Source organism: Mus caroli, chromosome 11 (genome assembly GCF_900094665.2).
Source record: "Mus caroli chromosome 11, CAROLI_EIJ_v1.1, whole genome shotgun sequence".
Lineage (NCBI taxonomy): Eukaryota > Metazoa > Chordata > Mammalia > Rodentia > Muridae > Mus > Mus caroli.
The window spans coordinates 25433849-25457093 of NC_034580.1; the positions used below are offsets into that span (position 1 = coordinate 25433849).

General features: G+C 43.3%; 2 protein-coding genes across 3 annotated transcripts in view; both read right to left on the minus strand.

The window, feature by feature from the left end:
- Eml6 (EMAP like 6) overlaps positions 1 to 23245 on the minus strand; it is a 272708-nt gene that overhangs the window by 67176 nt on the left and 182287 nt on the right. Inside the window, exons 14-17 of the mRNA XM_029483123.1 lie at positions 13646 to 13764; positions 10907 to 11093; positions 10346 to 10451; positions 1016 to 1109 (exon numbers count right to left, since the gene is read on the minus strand). Coding sequence (XP_029338983.1) covers positions 1016 to 1109; positions 10346 to 10451; positions 10907 to 11093; positions 13646 to 13764 — 506 coding nt within the window. The remainder of the gene's footprint in view (positions 1 to 1015; positions 1110 to 10345; positions 10452 to 10906; positions 11094 to 13645; positions 13765 to 23245) is intronic.
- LOC110304438 (protein fem-1 homolog A-A) lies at positions 14599 to 17527 on the minus strand. Of its 2 annotated transcripts, XM_021175837.2 has the most exons (2): positions 16750 to 17527; positions 14599 to 16644 (listed from the first exon to the last, which is right to left on the minus strand). In XM_021175837.2, exons 1-2 carry the CDS (start codon positions 17460 to 17462, stop codon positions 15519 to 15521), a joined length of 1839 nt encoding a protein of 612 aa, XP_021031496.1. In that variant the 5' UTR covers positions 17463 to 17527; the 3' UTR covers positions 14599 to 15518. The 2 variants fall into 2 exon arrangements, with proteins under 2 accessions (XP_021031496.1, XP_021031495.1); XM_021175836.2 differs by having other exon boundaries at positions 14599 to 17524.

Sequence of the window (23245 nt, forward strand, 5' to 3'; positions counted from 1 at the left end):
GGGAGAGGGAGAGGGAGAGGGAGAGGGAGAGGGAGAGGGAGAGGGAGAGAGAAGCAGGCAGGTGGAGCTGCTAGTGTTACTGCTGCCAAGAATTGCCTTTCGACAGCCATCTCAGAACAGCTCTTTTCCTAAGGTCAGCTGCAGTAGTCAAGACTCCAGCCACAACTCTGTTCTATCTCCAGCAGTTTGTAGATCTTCATTCATTACAATCAATTACTGTAATCTTTTGATCCCATGTAACACTGTAGTAGACAGTATTTATTCAAAAAGCGAATATTAGAGTCCAAGGCCATTAACATTGATATTGCAACACAGACAGGATGTAGGTCATAGCTCACAGAGAGGGTATGAAACTGTGCCTGGGCAACAAGCTAACTTCCCAGACTGTGGGTATCAGTGGTCCTGACCTCTGACCGGGCCTTGCACTTGGCCCAGCTAGCTGTGAGTTGAGACATGTTCAGACTTAGTGCTGAGAAGGCAGAAAGAGAAGCTGGGGTAAGGGAGGACAGATGGGCTATAAACAGCAGTTGGTCTTGAGAGTCTATTTATAGGGTGTGGAGATTAGGGAAACAATTTGCCTGCTCTGAAACTGAGCAGCAGATGCACTCGATAGGGCTTCATTTCCAGCAGACCACAACCTCATGACAAATGGACCTTCTGACTCCAGTGACATTGACAATCCTTCCCAGCTGCTAAGAGAGAGAAACAAGAGATGAGGTACACATTTTTCTGCTGCTGGGGGGAAAAAGCTTTCATAGAGATAATGGAAGCATTACAGAAAGAGATGATGAAGAGCTGCTTGGGAGGACATTCTAGAATGTTCTAATTTCTCACCACCCACATTTAAAGCAGTCTTGGCACTGTGAAAGGGAGCAGTATGTGTTCACTAACATGTTAAGTTTCTATGTGAATTTCATCTGACTTTGAAGATGAACTCCAAGCAGAAAATGCAAAGTGTTGACCTTCCCCAAGGGGAGCTATGGACAGGGTTTCCTGACCATTCTGCGATTCTTACCTGGTTGTGGCTATCTTTTCTCCCTTTTTCCAGTCCCAAAACACAACACTGTGAAAATCGTCTAAACCAACCGACACGAGACATTTTCCGTCAGCTGTATAAAAACAACACAAATGTCAAACAGGCCATTTCTCTGGTGAAAACCTGAAGCATTTTATATACTGCAAAGAGGAACAAGAAATTCTGCAATACTCTTTAGGCTCAAATACATTTGACACAGAGTAAACTGTGTGAGTAACAATAGAAAAGGTTCTGAATTCACACCCTGGCGAGTGAGGTCAGCTACCCACCGGACTTCCAACGGGAGACAGTTGATGGGGCCTCTCAAAGAAGCAACCTGAGCCTTTGTGACAGACAAATCTTAGGAAATGTACTGGAAGCGAGTAAATTTAGCCGTGTGACTCTGAAATGTGTGTGTGACTGTGAGAATCTGGCTATTTTCAACTCTAAACATTCTAAAAAGCCAAACTTTGGTTTAATTCTCAAGCTATGGCATTACAGAAATAAAATGCACCTTCAGATGTTCTTACAAAGGGTGAGCTTCAGCTGTTCTTACAAAGGAAACGACCTCACAACTGAAAGGTTTTTATTTCTTATTTCTCCAATTCAAAGGAAAAGTGTTTATTATAGACATTTAAAAAATATTGATGAAGAAAATTTTAAGCTGAGAAAATGGCTCATTAGTGAAGAGCTTGCCTGACAGGTATATGGCCCTGTGTTTGAGCCTAAAAATGACACACATACAAAATTACATAATTGTACACACATGTACATGCACACACATGCGCATGGACACATACATACATCTGTTCTTCCAAATCTCTTGTAGTCCCACATTTGATGTCAACCTACTTGTCTTTTTCTCCACACGAATCCCTTTTGAGAAACAAAAGCAAAGCCACACTGACCAAACTATCCGCTAATCTTTTCTTACCTATTGTATTGTATTGTGAAATATTATTAATAATGCTATCATAATATAACTTTATCATTAAATATTGTATTGCCAATAATTGCTACAATTTTGACATTTAGGCTGTTTTTATGTTCTAAATGTAGTTAATATAAATAAAATTAGAAATGAATATAGTTAATATTCATTTCTCCTTCAAGATGGAAGAGGAGGCACAATCAATAAGCATTTCCTTAGTGTCTCCTTGCAAGGCTGGATTCAAAGGAGCAGCGTCACAGGGCAGCACCCACTTCCTCCCACCACTGTGCAGTTGCTAGGAGATGGGTGATTCAGTGTCTTCTGCATCAGTTAATCAGGGACAGACCTCAAACTAGGGCAAGGGAGAGGAAGGTTTATGAAAGTAGAATTTCAGAGAAGCAATGAAAATTATCTAATATGTCTCATGCAGTCTCTGAATCGGCTTTGCATATTTATATTGCACGGACTTACATCAAAAAAAATTCTTATCAAAACTTCAAATCTACTTGAGCCTCTTGAATTTTTACATGCTCAATTTTTGGCAACCCAAATTCAAGTGCCAACCAGTGTCCAAAGTTTGAGTGGCTTTATTTGTGCAGATGGGAATGCTTATTCTAAGCAAATGAGAATGATACTCCGTTCCCACTGGTCTGGATGCAGGGTCAGGAAAAGTGGAATTCACCTTAACGATGTGGATATTCCCACCTCAGCCACCAGGGAGAGCTGCTGCAAGGTTGTAAAGATGTAAGGTGAATATATTACCTGAAGGCATTGACAATGTGCTAAAGGACTGATCACTATACCCCAGTAATTCACGCCCTTACTCTTATAGCTTTAATTTTGGAGCAGACACCTCCTATTCTCTACCCACTCCGTCATTCCTTTTTTATTTCTTGGTGTCTGAGCTAATGAACTCTAGTATTTGGCAACTTTATTTTTGGTGTTTTTTTCCTCTCCCTTCAGATCATACATTCTTTTAAGGTCCAGAGTAAGCACATCCTGTCTTGTAACCGGACACTGAGCTGTGTTTGGATCCATGTTGGTAGTCTGGTGAAGGAGAATGAGGATGATAAAGAGGTACCTATGGGTAGTCCAAATAGAAAGAGAGGAACTATACTGTTATATGACTACATTTAAACACTATCAGTGTCTTAGAAAACAGTGCAGAAATATGCATCAACTCATGCTAAAGCTTAGGCTGTCAAGAGTGCGGTCTTGATATGTCAATATGACCTTGGCATGTGAGATCCATACATTTAAAGTGTCAGTTTTTACAATTCCCATCTTCTGAAGAAGCTCTGAATGTAGACAGATAGATTTGGGGGGGTTCTGGGGGCTCTTTTTTAGAGTTTCTCTGAGCTTCCCATCTCACCCTCACAGTTATGTGACCTCTCTACCCCAACAATAGTATATGCTTTTCTGGGATGGAGTTTTCTTGAGAACTGCAGAGATAAGCTATTTCTGTAAAACATACTATTTAGAAATAAAATTGGGATCTTTTAATTTTTTCCCCCAGTTTCCATTTTCCCTGTAGAGACTTGACCTTACCTTTGAAAATCTGTTGTTTATAGTCCCTTGTGAGTCGGTTCTTTTCTCCTATTCTTATAGTCTAAGTCCTTTTCAGTCTTTATAGGCACAGTGTGAATTAATTATGGATGGTTGTGACATAGTCTAAAAATAGTTCTAAGGCAGTTAATGTCAACAGTAAAGGGCAAATTAGAAAAAGGAAAAAAAAAAACCTTATTCAGACAATTAGAAGTCAGTCTTCCTATTCAGGACTCATTGAAGGCACACAGGTTTCCTTAGCAGTCAATATCTGATGTGCTCTAGAAATCAGCACCATTCCATGAAGCTTTAAACACTACGTGGCTGACATTTAAGGTAGAAAGTATTAAGCTGAATGTTTCCGAATTGATTTTTCTCTGCCACATGGAAGCAATTTCATTGCACTGTCACAAAACAAAAATGGTTCCCATTCTCTCTAGGAGTAATAATAAATTCAAAGAGAGGGCTCTGGCAGTAAAGGTCTTGCCACTAAGCCTTGAAACCCAAGTTCCACCCTAGGACTTACACGGTGAAAGGAGAGAACTGACTCCCAATAATTGTTCTTTGACCTCCACATGTGTGTCATGGTATACACACGAGGACACAAACAACTGTAATTTAAAGAGTGCTGCTCAGTTGAATGAGAAAATGTAAATGCGTTCCTTGCCAATGTCTACAGACACGTCTTTGTTTCCTTTAGAGCAGCAGTGAGAATACACTGATTTATCCCCCATTGTATAACTATTTATGTGTTGTCTTGTTTTCACTCTGGCCTGCTTTATATGCTCACCACAGCTTGTTTTTCTAATAAAATGCAAAGTACTATTGGCAGGTTCCCATGAGACCCCTACAAGGAGTTGAGACAGGTTATGTGGGGCACATAGCTGGGGCTGCCAATCACATTACTCATTGTGCCATGAGTCCACCTAGTGGCTCCGGTCACCTGTTCATATCATGTCAGCACCCTGGTTACATGGCAGAAGAGGGGCAGCTCAACAGCTGTGTGAAGCAAGCCACTTAATTTGCAAAAGACCCTTTTTTCTTTTGCTACATCCAGTTAGCCAGTCACTCCGAGCCAGGCTTTCTGCTCATGGGAGCCTGATCCATTTTGTGGCCTCTTGGTATCACTTGCCTCTCCACATTTAAACTGTAGGATGGGAGGGGCAGCTGCAGTTATTGGCGGGTGTAGGGAGGAGAGAGTAAGCAAGCACACAGGGTGCTATCCCGGATGCTACGCAGGTGGTTCACACTTGTCATTTCACTAGTGAAAAGTAGGGACAGAACTAAAGACCAAGAATGGAGTATTCCCAAGAGACCTGCCAGGAGACCTGAGTTCTTGTGGGATGTCACCAACCTACCCAGTTCTTACTGAAGCAGAACAGAGGCTCAGCCTACACTTACATCATTATAACACTGTACTAGCCATAGAAATTAACCCCAAAATTTTTCCATATAAGAACCACAGGGGTTGTACTGGCTATTTTTGTGTCAACTTGACACAGCTGGGGTTATTACAGAGAAAGGAACTTCAGTTGAGGAAATGCTTCCATGAGATCCAACTGTAAGGCATTTTCTCAATTAGTGATCAAGGGGGAAAGGCCCCTTGTGGGTGGGACCATCTCTGGGCTGGTAGTCTTGGTTCTATAAGAGAGCGGGCTGAGCAAGCCAGTAAGGAACATCCCTCCATGGCCTCTGCATCAGCTCTTGCTCTCTGACCTGCTTGAGTTCCAGTCCTGACTTCCTTGGTGATGAACAGCAGTATGGAAGTGTAAGCCAAATAAACCCTTTCCTCCCCAACTTATTTCTTGGTAATGATGTTTGTGCAGGAATAGAAACACTGACTAAGACAGGGGTTAATCATTTTTCCTATTCATCTGGAGGCAACCATTTGTGGTGCTCAACCACTCATAACAGATCCCAGTGAAAATTCCTGAATAGTCCTCAGGTGTTCTCTAAAGCCACCAACTACATTCCTCCCTAGCCACTCACAGACCAACACTATACTTAACTTCAAAGACAAAATGCAATTTCCCAGGGTTCTTCTTTAGTGGTTGTTATCTGGGAAATGGGGACAGTTAAAACGAAGTACTTCACACCCTAGAACTCATAGAACAAGTTGTCTTGGAAACATAAAGTGGGCTGGTATGAGAACAAGAATCATAACAGTTACGTAACAAAAGGGCTTCAACTCATCTATTCTTGTGATTGTTCTAACAGAAACAAAGACATTTCTTGAAACATGGGCAGGGGATGAAGATCATTGACAGAATCATCTTCCATACCTCCCCCTTAAGAGTCTGGTTTCCTTACCCCATAATGGTAGTAGAACAATTATTAAATTCTAGTTGTATTACTGTTTCCTTTATATGCTAGCATACATTTCATATTTTCATAGGAAACTGGTTGTAGACATTATCTTTACCTTATTTTTGTCCAACTTGAGAGATACTAATAGTTTACATGATTGATAATTTAAGGTATAAATTTTATAAAACACTGTAAAACTGCTTGCTACACTTATTGAATCAATCTTCAATGTCACCAAAACCAAAGATATATGGGATTCTCCTAATCCTATGAACTTCTAAGCTTTACTAGATTTATTTCACTATGTTAATAAGGGCATTGCTAACCTTCTAAAGCAGTTACTTATGTTTCTTCCATGGAAATCAGTGTGAATGTTTCTCACAAGGAAAAGAAAATCTAGAAGTATATCTATGAGCTATAATCCTCCTTTGCCTTTTCCCGACTCAGAGACACTTGCACATCTCATGTTTACTGCAGTTCTATGCACAGCAGTTATGGTACTAGCCTAGGCGTCCAGGAACAAAGGGATGGATAAGAAACTGTGGTTTATAAATGCCATGCAAATTTTCAGCAATAATGAAGAATGTCTGCAGGAAAATGCATGGAACTGGATATTATCATAGACAGCAAATTAAGTCAATTGCAAAAAGACGAATATTTGGTTTTTCTCCTTTGTGGTTCTTAGAGTTTACAGACATATTCATGTATTTATATGTTATAATATGTATTAAATGGAAACTGAAGTATAATTGTCTAGGGGAACAAAGAGATGGACCTAAAAGGCGAGGATGAGAAATGGGGCAGGGAGAATATATTTAGTATATAATATTTATTATATGTAATATGTAAGAAAACTTTTAAAATAAAGTGTTTAAATTATTATAAAGCAATATATGCTTACGTATCTGTGGGTAAAGTCAATTTTAAGACAGAGGTGGTTCAGCATTTGAGTAGTCGGCTATGGGTGAAAAAGAAAAAAAATGAGGATATTCATAGGAGTCTGAGAAAGAGCAATACAGGAACTAACAATTTCATTTCTTTTAGATCTTGCTATTTCGTCAAGGATACATGGCATGCATTTTAAATCTGCACAAAACTCTTCTGGAAGCCCAAGGCTTTGCATGCGCTGTGAACTGAGGTGTAAGCTGAACATACAACAGGCAGGTGTGCTGTTGAGTGGTCTCTCCTTGTACTGCATGCCTCCTCTTGTCACTCAAGTCTACTGGCTTAATAATAAACTGTTCACCATTGTTTCTACTAGTTCAATAATTTCAGGAACTAGTGAAAAACTTTTAGATATGCCATAGCAATTCAGATTCATGTAGTTTGTTGTATGTGACAATCTGAAATTTAATAAAAGAAAATAGTGCCTTATCTTGGAGTTGCTAAGAAAACAGACAATTTTCTCCCAAACATAATTTGCAATGTGAAGCAGAACAAAGCTCATTAAGTAAAACCTGTGTGTTCATTCATCCATAATACTTTAAAGTAAATTCTCTACCTACAGCACATATACTGTGGGAGAGAGAGATGGGCTCTCCTCAACACCCTAACCCACAGTCTGTGTGGGATACAGAGATGCTGGCACAAGTAATGGCAATGCATGGCCCCTGACAGGTTCCATGGAAGCTCTCAACAGTGAGCTGCAGGAGATAGGAGAGGCACATTATCTCTGCCAGGCAGGATGGAGGAGAAGCAGCCTATCTCGCTCCTCAAGACTTGACCTGACACATGGACACCCTGAATAAAGCACATGAGCAGAGAGAAACAGAAGCACACTGCAGTTAGGGGTGAGGAAGCATGAAGGGCTAGTGGGTGAAATGTTGCCAAGAAAAGCTAATGTTATCAACTTCCATCCAAAGGTACAGCCCTAAGTCAACTAACTCAAGGGAATCTATGATAGAGATGACAACTGTGCTTCCAGAAGATTCCAGAACTGATCAGGATGGACTGAGTGCAGCATTAATATATTCTTTAAAAAAACCCAGCCCAGCACCACTGACTGTCTGACACATGTTCACTCATTCTCTCCCTCTTCCTTTCCCTCCCTCTCTTTCCTACCTTCCATTTTCTCTGTTTACTGTAGCTGCCAAGGTCTCTAAGAGTGAGGCATGGTCCAGAGCATTAAAGCAGCATGACCAGGGGAGATGATGTGAGTGATGGACAGACAGGGAGGGACAACAGGAAGAGATTGTACAGTCTTAGAATCTAGTTACCACTATTACACATTTGAAACACTTGAAGGCTACTTAGAAAAAGGAAATTATACAATCAATTTTACTTTAAAAGCTTAGGATTTGTTTTGTTACCAATTTCTACAATGAAATGTTTAAAATTGCCTAGGTAGTAGCATCTATAATACTTCCTTTAAAAAACATTTCTTTATTGTATGTGTGAGGTCTGTTGTCCCTATGTGTTTATGCACACCATGTGCATGCCTGGTACCAGTGAAGGCCAGAAAAGGGTTGGATCCAATGGAACTGGAGTTACAGACAGAGCTATGAGCTGCCATGTGGGTGCAAGGAATTGAACCGTAGTCCTCCAAAATAACAGCCAGTGCTCTTAACTATGGAGACATCTCTCTAGCCCCTGTGATGGACTTTCCCTACATAAATCTAGCTTCAAGCAAATTTACTCTAAAGACAGCAGCATCTACAAGTAGTTTTTTTTTTTTTTTTTTTTTTTTTTTTTACAAGTAGTATTCTTATAGTGTTGAGTTCACAGTTTAATTTGGAAATTCTTCTTTCCAAATAGAAAATTTGTTTCCAACCAATTTTATAAAGTGGCACTTTGCAGATATGTAGGCCTCTTTCTAGCCCTTTATAGTGTAAGCCCAGAAGCAATGCACCGCTACTCATTTGGAGACAAACTGTGGAACTGATCTCATTTTTGTTTTCTAAATAGGGTCCCACATCATGTTCCAGGCTGGCCTGGAACTCACTGTATAGTGCTGTCTTGCTTCCAGTCCCTTCCTGTCTAGGCCTCATAATGGCTGTAGTTAGAGGTGAAAATCAACATGTCTGGCTTAAATGTGATGTTTTTCATCACCGCAAGATGCTTGCATAACTTTCTATAGCAACTGCTGTTTCTGACTTCAAAATCACTCAAGCAGATGCAGAGCTTCATATGAACTCCAGGCGATGACTTAGGAGAGTATTGAAACTTGACAATATCATTCTGAGTGAGGTAACTCAGACCCAGAAAGACACACATGGTATGTGCTCACTTATAAGTGGACATTAGCCATAAAGTGCAGGATAACAAAGCTATAATCCACAGACCCAAAGAAACGGAGTAATAAAGAAGGCCCAAGAAAGGATGTGTGGTTTTCACTCAGAAAGGGAAACAAAATAGTCATCAGAGGTAGATGGAGTGAGGAACTTGGTGGGAGAGGGGGTGAGAGGGCTACTGGGTGGCAATCAGGTGCAGAAAGAGGGTAGGGTGGGAGAGGGCTGAGAGTGAGAATGGAAATTGGGGGGGGGGCATTTCTGAGACTAGCTGGAGGCCTGGGACAGGGGAGGCCATGGGGAGTCTGTAGGGGTGACCCTAGCTGAGACTCCTAGCAGCTGGGGATATGGAGACTGAAGTGACCACCTCCTATAGCTACAGGACTTCCAATGGAGGAACAGGATATCAACCCACCCACAAAATCTTCAACCTAAAAAACCGTGCTGCCTACAAGATGTGCAGAGATAACAATGAAGCCAACCAATGACTGTCCCAACGAGACCTATCCCACTTGAGAGAGCCAAGCTCTGACACTAGTAATGATACTCTGCTATGCTTGCAGACAGGAGCCTAGCATAACTATCTCCCGAAAGACTTCATCCAGCAGCAGATGGAAACAGATGCAGAGACCTATAGCTAAAGATCAGGCAGAGCTCAAGGTATCCTGTGGAAGGGTTGGGGATGGGGAGGATTGAGGGAGGCAGAGGGATCAAGGACACTATAAGAACACCTAACCTGGGCCCAGGGGATTCACAGAGACTGAACCACCAACCAAAGAGATTCAGGGGCTGAACCTAGGCCCCCTACTTATTTGTGGCAGATGTATAGCTTGGTCTTCATATGATTCCAATCAGTGGAGCAAGGATTGTCTCAGTCTCTATTCCCTGCCTTTGGATCCCCTTTCCCTCTACCTGGACAGCCTGGTTGGGCCTTAGTGGGAGAGGATGTGCCTAGTCCTGATGGAACTAGATGTTCAGGGTGAGATGGTACCCAAGGGGGCTTCCCCTTCTCTGAGAAGGGGAGGGGTAATGGTGGGAGGGATTTGTAAGGGTAGGACTGGGAGGAGAGGTGGGAATTCTTCTTTTGGCATATAAAGTTAGTAAAAAAATAAATTATTGGAAAAAAAAGTGACAAGGAAGGATGTGCAAACTAAAGGCCACATTCTCTTGGTGAGGTATTCACATGTGGCTTCCAGACTCATGGGAGGTGGCATGCAAAGAGCTTACCTCATCAGAAACAGAACTCAAATGAGTAGGAGGCTGTTGGTTTGTTTTTAATCCGCCACAGACTCATATATTATGATACGAGTGAAAACTTACCTGAAAAGTCCAGAGCACACACTCCTCTCTGATGGTGCCCTTTCAGTAATGACAAACATTTTAGAGTCTGAGTGTCCCACACATGAACAGCAGCATCTCTTCCAACCTATATAACAGGATGAATACTGTTAATCATGCTCCCATGGCAATGAGAACAGCATGGCTTCTTAGGGCCAAACACAACTCAGAAATAAAGCAGCATATGTTATTAAGCTAGGAAGATCCCTGGAAATAACCTGGTCTGGCCCAGTATTTTCCAAATGAAGAAACAGGATTAAAGTTTCTAAGAAGCTCATTGTGACTGCGAGTTGGGTTTTGGCAGATTCTTGTCCTGCACATGGCTCCCTGTTAAGGGATTTTTGAAGGCATCTCTTTAAGTGTATGCTTTGTAGTTATTCTGTCATGGCCTTTGCCCTGCCCCTGCCTACTCTGTGTTCTCAGAACCTTCATGTCTTATGCTTGTTCCTACCAAAGATATTTTTTCTATTTCAGGTAAACTGGATTAGAAACTAAATACCCTTTCTCTTTGCTAGGTTTTCATCATTGAGGAGAGACACATACCTGTCCAGTGGCTACATAGTCCTTCACCGGATGGATGGTCAGGCTGAGAATATCATCATCATGCCCCAGGTATAGCCTCTGGGCGTGTTGTTGCCGGTTGTATACCACAGCAACTGCAGCAATGTGGTACACCACTTCTCCAGCTTGTGTGTAGAACAGATTGTTTCTACAGTCATAGCCTCTGTAACTGAAGCACAGGTCCAAGAGGCACAGTGGTTGAAGGAACAGCACATGAATAGAGCAGGAATTGTTGAGGCAAAGCAACTGTATTGATGTAAACTGTGTAAGTGGAGGCACATGGAGACTGATTATTGTCACAGAATCTACTTGCAGACCTTCAACTACTATCTATGTTCTTTGCCAAAAGCAATCCTTGTTCAGGAGTTAGCAATGTACACCTTCAGTCCTAGCACTTGGGAGCAAGAGGTAGAAAAATCCGAAGGTCATCCTCAGACTGGGCTATATGAGACTGTTTCAAACCAAGCCAACAACTCAGCAATCCAATCCTTGTGACATGTAGAGAGTGAGACTCCAGCTCTCCTTTGCCATATTCTACCTACTATGTTACTTTGGGGCATGGTACCTTCGGGGTGCCAAAACAAACAATTCCAAATACAACTGAATAGCTGTTTTGTTTTGTTTTGTTTTTCTTTTCTTAGGAATTACTCTTTGATTTCTTTCTCACTATGTAGCTCTGTATGTTCTAGAACTTAACTACATAGACTGGCCTCACATTTGTAGAGCTCTGTCTGCCTCTGCCTCCTGAGTAAGTGATGGGATGAAATGTCAGTAACTGGTGAATAGTCTTCACTACTGGGACAGTGCATCCTTTTGTAAACCTTGTGCTAAGTCTTTGTTTAACAGATTTAAACAGACACTGTATTGAATAATATCAATTAATAATATCAACAAATTAGCATTTTTATGATATCAAAATCAAAATGTTATTTTTAGCCTATAAGATAGGAAGAGTTTAGAGAACTGGAAAACATTTGTATTTTGTGTTTTCCTAGTTATTTATGAAAATTAGTTTAATGCCTTTATCTTTTAAAAATAGCTGAAAAGTAGGACTAGATTCAGTGCTAAATGCTGCCACATTTTATCCGTAAATAACATATATCCATATATCTGAACTGAGAAGCTGTAATGGGCTGGAAAGATGGCTCCATCAGTTAATGTTTGCTGTTTAAGCATGAGTTCCTCAGTTTGGATTCTAGCACCCATGTAAGAAGTTATGTGCTGTGGTCAGTCCTCACTGCTTGAACCCCAGGCACGGGTCACAGACACTGCCAGCCAGTGCAGCCATGGAGTAAACTTCAGGTTCAGTAAGAGACTCTTCTTCAAAACATAATGTGGAGCAGCAGTTCTCAGCCTGTGGGTTGTAACCACTTTAAGAAACCTCTATCTTCAAAAAATATTCTCAGAAAAATATTCTCATTATGATTCCTAACAGTAGCAAAATTATAGCTATGAAGTGACAGTGAAATAATTTTATGGCTCGGGGTCTCCATAATTTGAGGAATCTTATTAAAGGGTTGCAGCATTAGGAAGGTTGAGAGCCACAAATGTGGAAAGTGGCTGAGGAAGACAGCTATGTTGCTCTCTGACCTACATACATACCCATCATCTTACTCAAATAATGTCCAAATAAAGTTTTCTGTTCTTAACAATTACATCAATATGTAGTATAAATATTTGATTTGCTCAGTTTTTTAGTAATAACTGAATTTAAAAGGCTAGCAGTAGTACTGTCCAACAGAAATATGTGAGTCAAATAGCTAACAGCATTTTCTCATTGCATAGCACAGAGGATACTGAGGCAGGAGAATTCTACAAGTTTGAAGCGAGTCTGGGCTACAGAGTCAGCCTTTGTCTCAAAAAAAATTTTTTTAACTTGTTTTGAGAACTTTTAACTCATTGCATTTAAATCATCATATCAAGATGTACAAACATTTTGGTAAGAGAGTCTTCTTTATTTCTGCCATATCTCTAAAACCAAACTTTATTTTACATGCTGAATATATCTCATTTTAGACAAGCCATGTTGTCTTAAGATTATTTTCTTTTTACATTTTACTTAGTATTTGAATGTATATGTATATAACTTGCACATGTGTACTGTGAGCATGTATGTGTCCTACTGAGCACTGGTTTCCATGCCTAGACTTCAGTTTCTTACAGATGGTATTAGACAGTACCTGAAGATTTTCAAAACATATATTTAGACAATTTATGAGACGGAAAGTAGCATCATAACAGAAATAGTTATCCTTGTGTTTTCAAAGTTGACAATAGTGAGAGTGAAGCACAGCATTTGGGTTCTGTTGGCCACATTGAAATGACCGAGGTATTTACACCGTATCAGATACATTTCTATTCTTCTCAGCCATTTAAGCTGACAGTGAAAATACCCAGGTGTCTTGTGCACATGAAAAAAAAAAGTATCTGAAGAAATTCCTTGTTCTTGGGTGGATCTAGAAAAACATAGCTCAGGGTTGGAGGGGTAGACTGTGTGGACACGGTGATGGCAAAGCCCTGAGTAGCATGGAACCACGTCAAATCTGTGCTGCCCAGGAATGCTGGACAGAGCCAGCTGAGACCTCACTGCCAGGATGAGTACAACCTGGAGAGAAGAGCATTTAAAAGAAGGATCTCTTTGGCCTGGTAGTAAGACTAATTGATGACAAGCTTGGCAGGGACAGAGGAAGAAACTCAGGGTCCCCAGGGTAGGCTACCTACCCATGTATGAACTGCAGTTTCAGGCTATCCTCAGGAGCCTTCTCTCTCTTCAGGAATGGCACTGCATGGTTTTTCTCTTTACTTTGTTGCTTTAGCTGAGGTAGATCTTCTTTGTAAACCTACAAGTACAATAAAATGTTTAGCCAATAGCTTCCCCCGCCTCCCCCCGCCCCCTTTGGCTTCTAAACAGTGTCTTGGCATTACTTCGCTACAGTGTGGGTTTTATGTAATTAGGACAAATATTACTTTCCCTAAGAGAGCAAAACTAACATGAAATCTTTCAAATACCTGAGATGTAAAATAATTTCCTCTCCCCCTTGGTTGATACTGCTTCCTTAAGTAATTATATCCATAAAATAAATGAAGTTGATGTTTTAGTAAATAAGAAAGAAAACAATTATTAATTAAATATATTTAACTCCATAAGGCAAGACATCTTTGATGATTCAGATATTTGCAAAACGGGAGCTTCCTCAGTCATTTTCTCTCTAGATTTTTTTCTTTGTAGTTTCCTGTCTTTCCTAGCTTCATGAATTTTATAGATCTGAGTCTGAAATACTCTATGGGTTCAACCAAGACTCAAGGACTGCTGTTAAAAAAGTATTTTCTACATTTTATATGTACATGAAAAAATTAAATCTGTTTTTTCCTTTCTCATGCTTGCTTCTCAAAAAATACTTTAACACATGTAAAAAAAAAACCCAATTTATCAGTAATTCCTCATCTTCAGAAAAGAAAATTTTCATCTTGAAGTAGAATAAGATAGAAAAGACCAGTTATTAGATGCTGATTTATTGATTACTTAAGAACTGCCTGTCCTGCACATTTGTCAAGTGTGACTTTACTGGCTGCCTGGAACAGAATGACCTGGAGGAACAGATGAGACCATTACCCTTAACATGCTGGCTGCTGAGTTTGCTTCTGTTAAATCTTTATTTTTTATTTTTAGCTGTTCAGTAACTTTTTGTGGTTCTGGGGCTGCACACAGGGCCTCACATGGGCCAAGCTAGTACCACATGGGTCCATCGCTGCCCTGGCTGGCAGTCCCCCACCTCCCCCTATCTTGGTTAGAAGCCCATCCCCAGAAGTTATTGGGATACTGGGGACTCCTCAATACAAGAGGGGTCAGGTCCTCAGCGATGAAGGTGACAGTGTGACAAGTGTGGCACAGATGTGAACCTGGTGGCCAGGTGGCCTGGTGGCCATCTGCCTGGCAGTTCCAGCTGCATCCCAAGGTTGGGAACTGTCTGTCCATCCAGAGGGCAGGACAGGAGGCACTGGTGTCTGCCTGGCTGTGGCTCTTGCAACTGCCTCTGGGCTTTCTTGGGGGATAGTCCTCTCTCTAATCAGCACAGAAATGAGGAGGCTTCCCAGGACCTTGGTCACAGATCTGCACACACAGTTCATGCCGTTCTCAGCTGTGGCCACTGCAAAATACTGGCAACTCCCAACTCAGTCATTACTAAGTCCAACAAACAGAAACCAGTGAAAACAGACAGAAAAACCCTCACAAACATGGGCTCCAGGCTGCTGCCCATCTGCTTAGAAAAGGAAAAACCAACTGCAAACATCTAGGTGGTCAGTGCCCACTGCAGGAAGGAGACAGCTTTGCTCACTGCAGGACTCTAGGACAGTGCAGGGGCCTCCAGACCCAGACAGAAGCATGCCACTGGGGAGGCTCAGGCATCTGGGTTTTTGTTTTTGCACTTCCACAAAAAAAGACCGTCTTCCTACCATGTGACCCTGAAGGCTTTTAGAATCAGCAGCTGGGTTCACTCCAGCAGGCCAAGGGGCCTGGATGCTTCTGCTTGGAGAAGTAAGGCCCAAGTAGGCACCAGCAGCTGGGCCAGGCTCAGTGCAACTGGATGAAGGCCTACAGCTCCTCTGGGATGAAGCCCTTATAAGGGACCTTGTTCCTGTCCAGAGCACGGGCAGCTAGGCACTGCAGTGTCACATAATTGAAGGGCTGCACGGTGCTCTTGGCCAACAGCTTCGAGTCCAGCAGCTCGTAGGCAGTCTTTTTGAAGGCATTGGTGGCATCCATGTGGGCCCCAGCTTTGATGAGAGCATCCATGATGGCCGGGCAATTGTTCTGGGCAGCGATGTGCAGTGGGCTGTTGTTGTCGAAATCCCTGCTGTCAGGGTCTGCTCCGCAGTCCAACAGCACCTTGACCACCTGCAGTGATGGGAAGACGCCCACATGATACTGGCCCACGTTGGTGGTCTCCTTGTCCACTGCCATGTGTAGTGGGGTGAAGCCGTTCTTGCCGCGAGGGGCACACTTGAGCAGGCGGTAGACTGTCTGGTGCTTGAGGTGTTCCTGCCTGGGGGTGCACTCCACCTTCTCCAATAGGTACAGAAGGTGGAGGATGATGGCAATGGCTTTGGTGAACTGTGCGGAGTCACCAGGTTCCTTGGGCAGCTGTAGAGCCCGCTCCACTTCCCGAACCCCTTTGCTGAGCACACCCACGAGGTCGGCAAAGTCAAGCTGCATGCCCAGGTTGCCCTTGGCCGAGCGGTCCTGCAACACATAGGAGAAGAGCTCTGCAAACGACAGGAAGCTGCTGGCGGTCATGGGGCTCAGGGGCTCCAGGTGGTTTTGTTGCATGTCCAAGGCATACTTCCACAGACGGATACAGCGCTCGAAATTCCCGGAGTCCGCATAGACAGCACCCCGGTACCGTATGTAGTATGAAGTGTCAGGATGCGAGGGGCCCAAGATCCTCTCCCGTATCAGCAGCGCCTGCATCCGCATCTCATCAGGATCTGTAATGAGGGCTTCCAACTCTTGAGGTGTAGTCACCTCCCTGGAATAGTCATAGGCCAGAACCAGTTGCTGGGGCTCCGGCTTAGGGAGGAAGCCTCCACCCTGGTGGCGGAGTTCCATCGCCCTTCTCCAGTGCTTCAGGGCTCCAAGCAAATCCCTTTTCTTATCCACATAGGTGGCACCCAGCAGCTCCAAAGCTTCCACAGCCGCTTCCCGGCTGGTAGGGCAGCAGCTCTCATACGGTTCTGCTTCTTCTGGGGTGGANCAGTGGTTTCCTGCCACCTGGGAGGAGCCTTCTCCGGGAAGCTCTGTCCCTGAGAGCTGCTCNNGGCCNGGCTGTTCCTGGATGAGGTACTCCACGATGTTGGTGTGCCCGGTGACGCTGGCGGCCAGCAGCGGGGTCATGCCATAGCCGTCGCGCTCCATGCGCGCGTGGCAGCCCAGCAGCAGCTGTAGGATCTCCAGGCTGCCAGATTCTGCACAGTCGTGCAGGGCGGTGTTNCCCTTGGNGCTGCGCCGGTTCACCTGTGCGCCGCGCTCCAGCAGGTAGCGCGCGATNTCGCGGTGGCCCTTGTAGCAGGAGATCATAAGGCACGTGTGGCCGTGGCGATTGGCCACCTCCAGGTCCGCCTTGTGCTCGCCCACCAGGTAGCGCACCACGTACAGGTGGCTGTTGAAGCAGGCGGCGCGTAGCGGCGTGGAGTTGGTGCACGTGGTGCGGTTGACCGAGACGCCTCGGCGCAGAAGGCTACGCACCACGGCCAGGTGACCCGCGGCTGACGCTGCCCAGAGTGGCGTCGCGCCCTCGATGGTCTCGCCATCGAAGTGCACGGAGCCGCTCGCCTCCACGCTGGCGCTGCAGTGGTCCACCAGATACTCCACCACGTCTAGGTGTCCAAGGCGCGCTGCGATTAGCAGTGGCGTGCCACCGCGGGCCACCTTACCCAGCAGCTCCTCCAGCTCCTCAGGCCCACGGCCGGCCAACAGTTTCTGCAGAAGCGGCAGCTTGCCGTCGTGCGCCGCATTGTACACCGCTGTGTGCAGATCCATGCTGGAAGCCTCGCTGCTGGATCTAGTCGGGCCGCCGGTCGCCAGAGACAACCTTCACCTTCTCCCTGGCTGTCATCTTAGCGGTTCTCCTGCTTCTGTTAAATCTTGATTGTCTGTCTGCCCCAGCGTGTGGTTTTAGGATATAAATGAGAATATAAACTGGACCCAGCAACAAAACTGTCCTGGTTTGAGTCCACTAGTTGTTAGGATTCTGTTTGGACTGCACCCCCACAGTTACCTGGCAACAGCCAGGTAGGCCTGGCTCTCTATAAAATGTGGTCCCTCAGGGAGAAGGGATGCCTCGACATGGGTCGGCTGAGACACCACCTTCCTCCATACCTCACCACACCTCCATAGGGCATATCCTTATATTTCTTTATTTTTTAATAATCATAACATTGTGCCATGAGTCAGACCTAAAATCTCTTCAAGTTTACATCCCATCTCAGCCACAACAAGAGAACTCCCTAGCCCAAGATCTGGTAAGCCCCCATCCTTTCCCATCTCTATGGTCCCGGGGAGAGTTCTCGAGATAGGAGATATCCCTGTGGTGTCCTTGAGGATGGGAGACATCCAGTTTTTCACTGACCCTTGTTTTAAAAGTTTTCCCCTTGGGTGAGATTTCCCTCTCCTTAGAGACAGTTTCTTTCTTGCAGCTGAGAACTTCAGGCCGGGCCTGGACCACTGCTCTCTGGCTCAACAGCACCAGGGCTCTGAGCATTCGACTTTCCCTTCCCCCCTCCCTCATTTACAACCTGCTGCAGACTAGTTCAACAGGTTTACCTGCCTGCCTGACCCTATTTACTGCCCCTCCTGCCCCCCTACGAATGTAGAGAGCTTTTAGTACCACTTATAAAAATTTGGCAAGTACTTGTCACTGGGCTCAAGGAAGTAGGCTCAGATAAGAATATTCACATTTGGGTAAACTCAGCCAAGGAAGGTGTGACTTCCCTTTTGTCCTGGTCATCCTGATAAGCCCCCAGACTTGGGGGCTGGGGGAAGGATTTTGTTTATTGCTTTGTTTGATTACTACCTGGTGTGATCTCTTAGCTCTTTGCCTTATTTAATCACTTTGTTTTTGATTAAGAACTGACCTTATTCTCTGCTAGTACCTAGAATGGTGTAAAAGCTGATGTTAAAGCCATTTCAGACAGCACTGGCTGGAGTCATGTTATAATGTTGTCTAACTGTTCTTTTCTTTTTACTTGCTGCCCTTCCCCTCTGCTCCTTAGCTCTGCTCCTGGTTCTCAGCCTGAAAAGTAGGTCCCTGCCCCTTACACCCTGCCAGAGTTCCCATCTGTTAGATTTGACAAAGTCAAATGGGCCCAAACCAACCATGCAGTTCCATTTTTCCTGCTACCAGCCTGCGGAAGCTCACAAACACACACTGGCATTCGATGGATAAGGAGTTTTTCCAGTCAGCAGGAGGGCTGACTCTAATTTCCCAGATAGGGCCTGGCCAGCTTTTTTTTTTTTTCTGGGGGCTAAGGGGTTGACATTTCACAGCCACAGTCCTTATGACCAACTTCTCAGGTGACATATGAGATAGGACATTGACCCTTGGGTGACTATACCCCTTGAAAGCAGCTCTTGAACTCCCCCACCCACCCAGCTTTTGCAGCCATTTAAAAAAACCCCTAGGCCTAGGGTAGGGCCCTTTCTGGTAAGTCCTGGATTTATCTTGTAGCCTCTAGGGGGCCTCAGTGAAGGCTTAGGCCACTAGCCTGGCTAGAATTTTTGGTTATTGAATTATTCTCAGGATGCCAGTACAAATAATCTAATAACTCCCCAGTGGGTGCTGCAATATCTTCAAATGTATATTTTAAGAGATCATCACACATACTGCCAGCAGTCCGGTAAATTAAAAATGTCCCCTATGCCCAAGCATTTACCTATCCATGCTCCCACACCCCTGGCTTGTTCTCACAGCCTGCATGCTCAGTTTGTGACATAGGCTGAACCTACCTGGACAAACTGATTTTCTGTGACCGATCTTATGCCACTGCTGCCAGCTTTCTTACTCTGGTGCTAGCCATATGTCTCTCTGATAATACAACAATGTACTTTTCTCTACCTACACAACCTGCCAAAGTTACCTAAGGTTTTCATTCCTGTCTTGTCTTAATATGAGTTTTACTCCTGTCATTAAATTCTATTCAGTTATATGTAATATATATAGCACTCAGTTTTGTCAGAACTTTGTTAATTATTAAATTTATAACAGACAGAATTTCCAAAAGTCTCTCCCATGAGGTCTCAGAAGATGTGGACAAAGTTACAGGATGCTGCCTGAATTGTGATATGATAACCACTAGAATACACAGACGGGAAAACTAGATACTCTGAGTCAAATGACTTAGCTAAACCAAGGTCAGTCATTTCTCATGCCACCCATATCCTTTCCATAGAGAAAAGGCCCTGCATCTTCTGCACATGAACGCCGGTCTGACTCTGCCCAAGTTACCATAGAGACTACAGAATCGGCCCAAGTTACCATAGAGACTACAGAACTGTTGGCTAGTGGACTCTGCCATTTTTTAAATAATGTAACTGCTAGATTTTTGTTTATTCCCCAGACTTCTGACTACACTGACAGCTAGACAGCTATCTCCTTACCTAAACTCTGTTTCCATTAATTAAATGCTTCATATTTCCTCTTCTTGCTGTGCCACTGTCCTAGCATTATCTGTGTTCCTATAAATTTTTCTAACTCTAATAAAACATTCCACTATATGATCCAACTTTTTAATCTTGTTCCTTCTGCTCCCCAAAAGGCTCATCTTAAAGACTGTTCATGTTGCTAACTCATGTTGTTATCTCTTTTATAAACTTATAAGCTACAGGAAATCTACTCAGATCTGCCTCTCACGGACCAAATAGGCTCCATCCAGATAAGTACATCTGCCTAACCTATCCCAGAGGGTGTGATTCCTCTGGGTTTCCAATGTACATCTTAAGAAAAAAATTTTTCATTCTCTCAAATGTACTTAACCTTATTCTCTACCTATAATAATGTGTTACAACATCTTGTCAAGTCCAGGCACTTACTACACCCAGGACAGCTCCAGAGAAGCAACCTTTAGATGCTCCATCTCCTGTCACAGACACAGACATTTCCTACTGCTTGTTCCTTCTGACCTATCCTCAGATGGCTCCACAGACCCTGGACAGCACGGAATTAGACAACTCTCCTAAGACTGGACAAACATCTCCCATATCCATTCCTCTAGGTTCACTAGAGACACGTCGCCCCAATGTCAACATGAAGAAGCCAGATATCACAACAACCCTATTTCTGCTTCACCACCACCTCTTTCTTTTTCTTTTTTAACTAAACCAAAATGGGGGAATGTTAGGATTCTGTCTGAACTCCACCCCCAGAGTTACCTGGCAACAGCCAGCTATGCCCCTCCCCACAGTTACCTGGCAATAGCCAGGTAGGCCTAGTCCACTATAAAAAGGGCTGCTTGCCCCTCCTCTCCTCTTACTCCTCTTCTCTCCCTTGCCTCTTGTTCCTCACCTCTCCCAACTCCCTTCCCCCCTTCTCCATGTGGTTATGGCTGGCCTCTACTTGCCTACTCTCTTTCTCTGCCTTTCTCTGCCTCTACTACTCTCTTAACTCCCCTCCCGATGCCCTGAGTAAACTCTATTCTTTTTTTTTTTAATATTTATTTATTATTATATCTTAAGTACACTGTAGCTGTCTTCAGATGCACCAAGAGGACGGCAGATATCATTATGGGTGGTTGTGAGCCACCATGTGGTTGCTGGGATTTGAACTCAGGACCTTTGGAAGAGCAGTCAGTGCTCTTAACCACTGAGCCATCTCTCCAGCCCGTAAACTCTATTCTATGCTATACTGTTGGTTGTGTGGCTGGTCCCTCAGGGGGAAGGGATGCCTTGACATGGGCCCCCTGAGACACCTCCTTCCCCCATACCTCACCACACCTCCATAGAACATATTCTTATATTTCTTTATCTTTTTAATGGCATTTCTCTTCCACTTGCACTGGTGTCAGAAAAATTTCCACAACAATTTGATCAACTACATTACTGAAAAATGAAGAAACATAGCTATAATAAAGTTTCCTTTTAGGACATGGTCTGAGCCATCAAAAAGGAAGCCAGCAGGTTTTTTTCATCTGTCTTAGATGTAATGAACGACTCTTCCCAATGTAAAGATAATTATTCATCTGAATGCATCAACTCTTTGTCTCAGAGCACTGAATTCTGGGACATTTCTACTGCTTAGATGATCATATGTTATAGCATCATGGGCCTCAATTTCCCATCAGTGAAACAGAATAAAAGTCTCTTCTCAGGAATAACTTGAGAATATTATAAATCAATGTGGAAACGCTGAAAAATAAGTCACAGATAATAAGCAAGCCCAAGGCCTGGTCTCACTAGCCATGCTGCGCCAGCTTCCTAGCAATGTTAAAGAAAAACCCTTCAAGAAAACAAAGTGGCATCTCTCCCAGAGCTTATGCTGTCTACGTAAGCTTCATTTCTCCTGGGAATAGTGCTCAGTATTTGTGTAATATTTTCACTGTTACAGTTTCCTTCCAAGTCTTTTTAATGCTTTATACTGTATAATACATTTATCGATTCACAGTCAAAGTGATCTAACTATGAGGTTGATCTGAACTGTCAGCTGCACTGTCTTTATACTAATCAGACTTTTCCAACATGGGATTAGGAAGAAATGACTATAGCAGTAAATTCGGTGCTTATACGGAGTCATGTTAGAAGTGTATAGAGAGAAGTTCAGGTCAGTATTATCTTAACAACAGCCATGTGGAAGTGGACAAGCCACTTAACTGACCTGCCTGGATTTGTATCAGCCACATGAAGAGAGTTGCTAGTTGGTAGCAGCCATAGGCCTATCTGGTATATCTCCCTGAGCAGCACTGACAGTTATGTATCTGGGACCTGTTATCTTATTCACTCTATATTCATGTGTAGAGTCTGTTTCACCTATTGACCTATAAACACACATTACTTATACAAATACTTCTACTTTTTATAGGATAAAAATACTATACCTATATGAAGGGGAGAAGAATCAGATGCCAGCAATTACCAATTGTGATATGGTACTATGTCAAGATTCCATTGAAGCACTGCTTTCTGTTAAAATGATATTAATTTTTGAGGAAGGGAAACTAGATTCAACTAACCAATTTTTATAATAGAAGTAGGTTTTTACTGGAGACATTGTAGTTGGGTTTACTTTAAGTAAACAGATAATGGCTGTCTAAGTTGAGTAAGAAATGAAAATAACAGCTCTTAAGCAGACTACCATTCCTTCCTTCCTTCCTTCCTTTGGGACAGCCTTGGCTGTTTTGGAACTTACTATAAATAGACTAGGCAAGTCTCAAATCCACAGAAATCTGCCTGCCTCTGCCTCTGGAGTCCTAGGATTGTGCCACCAATGCCTATGTAAATTAATGTGTTTTGCTTGCAAGCATGTCTGTGCACTCCATGTATGACTGGGACTTGCTGAGGCAGGAGAAGAGACTGGATCACCTGGAACTGGAGTTAGAGATGGTTGTGAGTCACTATGGGGGTGCAGGGAGTTGAACCCAGGTCCTATGGAAGAGTAGCCAGTACTCTTACCCATGGAGCCGTGTCTCCAGCCCTTCACTCAAATACTTAATAGTATAATAAATGTTATTGTTAACCTGCATCCAAAGTCAAGATATGAACATTTTTCTTATTTTTGCTGCATTTTTGTTCTGTTCTTCTGCTCTATCTGTTTTCAGGGCAGTGTTAAAATTTAA